Source organism: Zonotrichia leucophrys, unplaced genomic scaffold (genome assembly GCF_028769735.1).
Source record: "Zonotrichia leucophrys gambelii isolate GWCS_2022_RI unplaced genomic scaffold, RI_Zleu_2.0 Scaffold_34_1600103, whole genome shotgun sequence".
NCBI lineage: Eukaryota > Metazoa > Chordata > Aves > Passeriformes > Passerellidae > Zonotrichia > Zonotrichia leucophrys.
In genome coordinates this window covers 1,476,511-1,483,214 of record NW_026992239.1, presented here as the reverse complement: position 1 = coordinate 1,483,214, position 6,704 = coordinate 1,476,511, and the positions used below count along the sequence as shown (strand labels likewise).

Here is a 6,704-nt window from a genome sequence, read left to right as displayed (position 1 = left end):
AATTGTGGGGGACACAGAGAGATTTGAGGAAACACAGAGGGAATTGAGGCAACAGAGGGATTCAGGGGGCAGAGGGAATTGTGGGGGACAGAGGGATTTGGGGGGACATAAAGGGAATTGAGGGACAGAGAGATTCAGGGGGACACAGAGGGAACTGTGAGGGACACAGAGGGATTTGGGGGGACAGAGAATTGTGGGGACACAGAATTGTGAGGGACAGACGGATTTGAGGGAATTCAGGGGGGACACAGAATTGTGAGGGACACAGAGGGATTTGAGGCAAAACGGGATTTTGGGAGGACACAGAACTGTGGACACAGAGGGATTTGAGAGGACACAGAGACAATTGTGGGGGACACAGAGGGATTTGAGGGGACACAGAGACAATGGTGGGGGACGCAGTGGGATTTGAGGTGACACAGAGGGATTTGGGGGTACACAGAGAGATTCAGGGTGACACAGAGGGATTCGGGGGCCAGCAGGCCAGGTCCCCCCTGCTCACCGGGGCTGCGCAGGATGGCCGAGAGCGCCGAGGTGCTGGAGTGGCCGAAGAGGCGCTCGTGCATGAGCTGCCGCTGCCGCGCCTCCTGCTCGCGCCGCAGCGCCTGCGCCTCGGCCGCGATGTCCGGCGGCATCACGGCCAGCACCGAGTCCTCCATGTCCTCCAGCACCGAGCGCCGCAGCTCCGACGGCAGCGTCTGGATGAACGTCACCGGGTCCATGGGCGCGTCCGAGCCCGTGGCCTGAGCCAGCTCCCGCCGCTGCTGCTCGGCCCGCTGCTGCGCCAGCACCTGTGGGGACAGCGGGCGCTGGGACACGGCCGGACAGGGGACAGCGGGTGCTGGGACATGGCCGGACAGGGGACAGGGGGCGCTGGGACACGGCCGGACAGGGGACAGCCGGACAGGGGACAGCCGGTCCTGGGACACGGCCGGACAGGGGACAGCGGGCGCTGGGACACGGCCGGACAGGGGACAGCCGGACAGGGGACAGCGGGCGCTGGGACACGGCCGGACAGGGGACAGCGGGCACTGGGACACGGCCGGGCAGGGGACAGCGGGCGCTGGGACACGGCCGGACAGGGGACAGCCGGACAGGGGACAGCCGGCGCTGGGACACGGCCGGACAGGGGACAGCCGGTGCTGGGACACGGCCGGACAGGGGACAGCGGGCGCTGGGACACGGCCGGACAGGGGACAGCGGGCGCTGGGACACGGCCGGACAGGGGACAGAGGGCGCTGGGACACGGCCGGACAGGACAGGGCCGCGGGGGCATGGCCAGAGAGAGCACGGCCATAGGAGGATATGTACCAAAGAGGCCACGCCCCTAAGGGGACACGCCTCAAAGAAGCCACACCCCCATAGGAACACGTCCCAAAGAGGCCACACCTTATAGGGACATGTCCCAGAGAGGCCACAGCCCTATGGGGACATGTGCCAAAGAGGCCACACCCTGAGAGACCACACCCCAAAGAGACCACACCCCAAAGAGACCACACCCCAAAGAGACCACACCCCAAAGAGACCACGCCCCAAAGAGACCATGCCCTAAGGGGATATGCCCCTAAGAAGCCACACCCTGAGAGACCACGCCCCAAAGAGGTCACGCCCCTACAGGGACATATCCCAAAGAGGCCACACCCCAAGAGACCACACCCAACCTGTAGCTCTGCCCCAAGACCACACCCAACCCTTAGCCCCGCCCCAAGACCACACCCAACCTGTAGCCCCGCCCACACCCACTTCTTCCTGGATGGCCACACCCCTATGGGAATATGTCCCAAAGAGGCCACATCCTTATGGGGACATGCCCCAAAGAGGCCACAGCCCTATGGGGATGTGTCCTGAAGAGGCCACACCCACAGAGACCACGCCCATATGGGGACACACCCCAAACGGGCCACACCCTGAGAGACCACGCCCCCATGAGGACATGTCTCAAAGAGGCCCACACCTATGGGAAAAGTCCCAAAGAGGCCACACCCCTGAGACCACACCTTCATGCAGACACACCCAAATAGGCCACACCCCAAGAGACCACACCCAACCTGTAGCTCTGCCCCAAGACCACACCCAACCCTTAGCCCCGCCCCAAGACCACACCCAACCTGTAGCCCCGCCCACACCACGGCCACACCCACTTCCTCCTGGATGGCCACACCCCTATGGGAATATGTCCCAAAGAGGCCACATCCTTATGGGGACATGTCCTGAAGAGGCCACACCCTCAGAGACCACGCCCATATGGGGACACACCCCAAACAGGCCACACCCTGAGAGACCACACCCCCATGAGGACATGTCTCAAAGAGGCCACACCTCTATGGGGACATGTCCCAAAGAGGCCACACCCCTGAGACCACACCTCCATGCAGACACACCCAAATAGGCCACACCCCAAGAGACCACACCCAACCTGTAGCTCTGCCCCAAGACCACACCCAACCCTTAGCCCCGCCCCAAGACCACACCCAACCTGTAGCCCCGCCCACACCACGGCCACACCCACCTCCTCCTGGATGGCCGGGGGCAGCGCCGCCAGGAACTCGGGGCTGACCTCGGTCAGGCCGGGATTGGCCACCACGGGCGGGGCGGGGCTGGCGGCGGGCGGGGCCCGCGCGGGTGGGCGGATCCCCAGCTGGTTCTGCAGCACCTCCCGCCTGATGTCATCGGGCAGCGCCGCCAGGAACGAGGGGTCCACGCCCTCGGGGAGGCTGATCCCTGTGACACAGCGGGGACACGTTGGGGACACACCAGGGAATGGATTGGGACCCGCCAGGGATGCCCCTAAAAACCTCCCAGGGACATCCTGAAATCCCTCAGGGACACCCCGAAACCATCAGGGACACGTTGGGGACACACCAGGGACATCCTGAAATCCCTCAGGGACACCCCAAAACCATCAGGAGCACCCCAAAGCCATCAGGGACATGTTGGGGACACCTCGGGAATGCATTGGGACCTTCCAGGGACGCCCCTAAAAACCTCTCAGGGACCTCCTGAAATCCCTCAGGGACACCCCAAAACCATCAGGGACACCCTGAAACCATCAGGAACACCCTGGAACCCCCAGGGACATCCTGAAATCCCTCAGGGACACCCTGAAACCATCAGGAACACCCTGAAATCATCAGGGACACGCTGGGGACACTCCGGGAACGGACTGGGACCTGCCAGGGACGCCCCTAAAAACCTCTCAGGGACATCCTGAAATCCCTCAGGGACACCCCAAAACCATCAGGGACACGTTGGGGACACCCCAGGAATGGATTGGGACCCGCCAAGGATGCCCCTAAAAACCTCCCAGGGACATCCTAAAACCCCTCAGGGACACCCCAAAACCATCAGGGACACCCTGAAACCATCAGGGACATGTTGGGGACACCTCGGGGAATGGACTGGGACCTTCCAGGGACGCCCCTAAAAACCTCTCAGGGACCTCCTGAAGTCCCTCAGGGACACCCCAAAACCATCAGGTACACCCTGAAACCATCAGGGACACGTTGGGGACACACCGGGAATGGATTGGGACCCGCCAGGGATGCCCCTAAAAACCTCTCAGGGACATCCTGAAATCCCTCAGGGACACCCTGAAACCATCAGGAGCACCCCGAAGCCATCAGGGACACGTTGGGGACACCCCGGGAATGCATTGGGACCCGCCAGGGACGCCCCTAAAAACCTCCCAGGGACACTGACCAGTGACAGGGGACACAGGGGTGTCAGTGACAGGGGACAAGGGACACAGGGCTGTCACTGACAGGGGACACAGGGGTGTCAGTGACCGGTCAGAGGGGACACAGGGGTGTCACTGAGAGGGGTCACAAGGATGTCATTGACTGGTGACAGGGGACACAGGGGGGTCACAGGGACACAGGGGTGACACTGACAGGGGACACAGGGGTGTCACTGACAGGGGACACAGGGGTGTCACTGACCGGTGACAGGGGACACAGGGGTGTCACTGAGAGGGGACACAGGGGTGTCACTGACCGGTGACAGGGGACACAGGGCTGTCACTGACAGGGGACACAGGGCTGTCACTGACAGGGGATACAGAGGTGTCACTGACCAATGACAGGGGACACAGGGGTGTCACTGAGAGGGGACACAGGGATGTGTCACTGACAGGGGACACAGGGGTGTCACTCAGAGGGGACACAAGGATGTCACTGACCGGTGACAGGGGACACAGGGGTGTCACTGACAGGGGACACAGGGGTGTGTCACTGACCAGTGACAGGGGACACAGGGGTGTCACTGAGAGGGGACACAGAGGTGACAACGAGAGGGGACACAGGGGTGTCACTGACCGGTCAGAGGGGACACAGGGCTGTCACCGACCAATGACAGGGGACACAGGGGTGTCACTGACCGGTGACAGGGGACACAGGGCTGTCACTGAGAGGGGACACAGAGGTGACAACGAGAGGGGACACAGGGGTGTCAATGAGAGGGGACACAGGGATGTCACTGACCGGTCAGAGGGGACACAGGGCTGTCACTGACCGGTGACAGGGGACACAGGGCTGTCACTGACAGGGGACACAGGGGGATCACAGGGACACAGGGGTGGCACTGACAGGGGACACAGGGGTGTCACTGAGAGGGGACACAGGGGTGTCAGTGACCGGTGACAAGGGACACAAGGGTGTCACTGACAGGGGACACAGGGCTGTCACTGAGAAGGGACACAGAGGTGACAACGAGAGGGGACATAGGGGTGTCACTGAGAGGGGACACAGGGGTGTCACTGACCGGTCAGAGGGGACACAGGGCTGTCACTGACTGGTGACAGGGGACACAGGGGTGTCACTGACTGGTGACAAAGGACACAGGGGTGTCACTGACAGGGGACACAGGGATGTCACTGAGAGGGGACACGGGGGTCACAGGGGACACAGGACTGTCACTAACTGGTCACAGGGGACACAGGGGTGTCACTGAGAGGGGACACAGGGGTGTCACTAACTGGTCACAGGGACACAGGGGTGGTGGCACTGACCGGCCAGCGGATCCTCCTCCTCGCTGCTGGTGGACGGCAGCGGCTCCTCCAGGATCCCCCGCGAGTCGGCCCCGGAAATGGCCCCGGCCGAGTCCCGGGTGGACGAACTCTCCGAGGATGAGGCTGGGGGGGAGCTGGGGGCGACATCACAGAGCTGTGACATCAGCGAGGGGGACACCCCGAAACCAGGAACCCCCCCAAAACCACGAACCCACCCCAAAACAGCAAACCCACCCAAAATCACGATCCCACCCCAAAACCACAATCCCCCAAAACCACGATCTCCCAAAACCACAATGCCACCCAAAACTGCAATCCCCCAAAACCATGATCCCACCCCAAAACCACAATCCCCCAAAACCACAAACCCACCCCAAAACCACGATCCCCCAAAACCACAACCCCACCCCAAAACCACAAACTCCCCCAAAACCATGATCCCACCCCAAAACCACAAACCCACCCAAAACCACGATCCCACCCCAAAACCATGAACCCCCCAAAACCACAAACCCACCCAAAACCACAATCCCCCAAAACCACAATCCCCCCCAAAACCACAAACCCCCCCAAAACCACGAACCCCCCAAAACCACGATCCCACCCCAAAACCACGATCCCACCCCAAAACCACAAACCCCCCCAAAACCACAATCCCCCCCAAAACCACAAACCCACCCCAAAACCACAACCCCACCCCAAAACCACAATCCCCCAAAACCACAAACCCACCCAAAACCACGATCCCACCCCAAAACCACAATCCCCCAAAACCACGATCCCACCCCAAAACCACAATCCCCCCCAACACCACGACCTCCCTCATTTCCCCTGAGCTCCCACCTATCGTCCGGAGGCTGAGCGGTGTCGGGGGGTGCGGGAGGGGGTCCTTGCGGGGTTCCAGGGGGGTTTTGGGGGGCTGTGGGCGCAGGGGGAGCCCCCCCAGACTCCTCCAAGGTGCAGGAGGCCAGGCTGGAGGTGTCCATGGGGGATCCCTCCAGTTGGCTGCTCACGGCCGTCAGCGCGTCCGAGTCCTCCGCGCGCTCCGGGGACAGCGACGCTGCGTGGGGAGGGGGCACAGCACATTGGAGCCCCCCAAAACCTGAGGAGACTTTGCCCCACCCCAAAAAAGAGAAAAACCCCCAAAACTCAAAGGATTCCCCCCAAAAAATCCAGCACTTACTGATGGTGGGGGCGGGCGACAGCTCCATCTGAGTGGCCTCGGCGTCTTGGGGGGGTCGCCCGGGCCCCCCCTCTTCGTGTTCGGGGGGCTGGGGGGGGCGAGCGGGGATTTGGGGGGCTCCCGGGGGGGGGTCTGGGGGGGTCGGCGTCGGTTCCAGCATCACCAGGGTCCGGTGGGGACCGGGAGGGGGGGTCTCTCCCGGGGTCCCGCTGTGTTCTGGGAATGGGGGGTGGGACACACGCAGGCATCAACATTGGGGGGGGGGGACACAGAAATTTGGGAGCGCCCCCCCCCTCCCCCCTCACTACCCCGTACCCCAAAACGTCCCTTTTTTCCCCCGTTTTGGGGGATCCCAGACATCCAGATGTGCCCTAAAATGGGAGGGGGATCCCAGTGGGGATAGGAGGGGGTTTGGGGGAGAAGGAGACAATTTTGGGGGGGAGAAAGAGACACAATTTTGGGGGGAAAAGGAGAAAATTTTGGAGGAGAGAACAAAACAATTTTGGGGGGGGAAAG

The 6,704-nt window shown here is 62.3% G+C and overlaps 1 protein-coding gene across 1 annotated transcript in view; it reads right to left on the bottom strand.

Annotated features, from left to right (window-relative positions):
• HUWE1 (HECT, UBA and WWE domain containing E3 ubiquitin protein ligase 1) overlaps positions 1 to 6,704 on the bottom strand; it is a 107,128-nt gene that overhangs the window by 14,749 nt on the left and 85,675 nt on the right. Inside the window, exons 61-65 of the mRNA XM_064736975.1 lie at positions 6,189 to 6,404; positions 5,849 to 6,065; positions 5,006 to 5,139; positions 2,510 to 2,721; positions 439 to 791 (exon numbers count right to left, since the gene is read on the bottom strand). Of these exons, the coding sequence (XP_064593045.1) occupies positions 439 to 791; positions 2,510 to 2,721; positions 5,006 to 5,139; positions 5,849 to 6,065; positions 6,189 to 6,404 (1,132 nt within the window). The remainder of the gene's footprint in view (positions 1 to 438; positions 792 to 2,509; positions 2,722 to 5,005; positions 5,140 to 5,848; positions 6,066 to 6,188; positions 6,405 to 6,704) is intronic.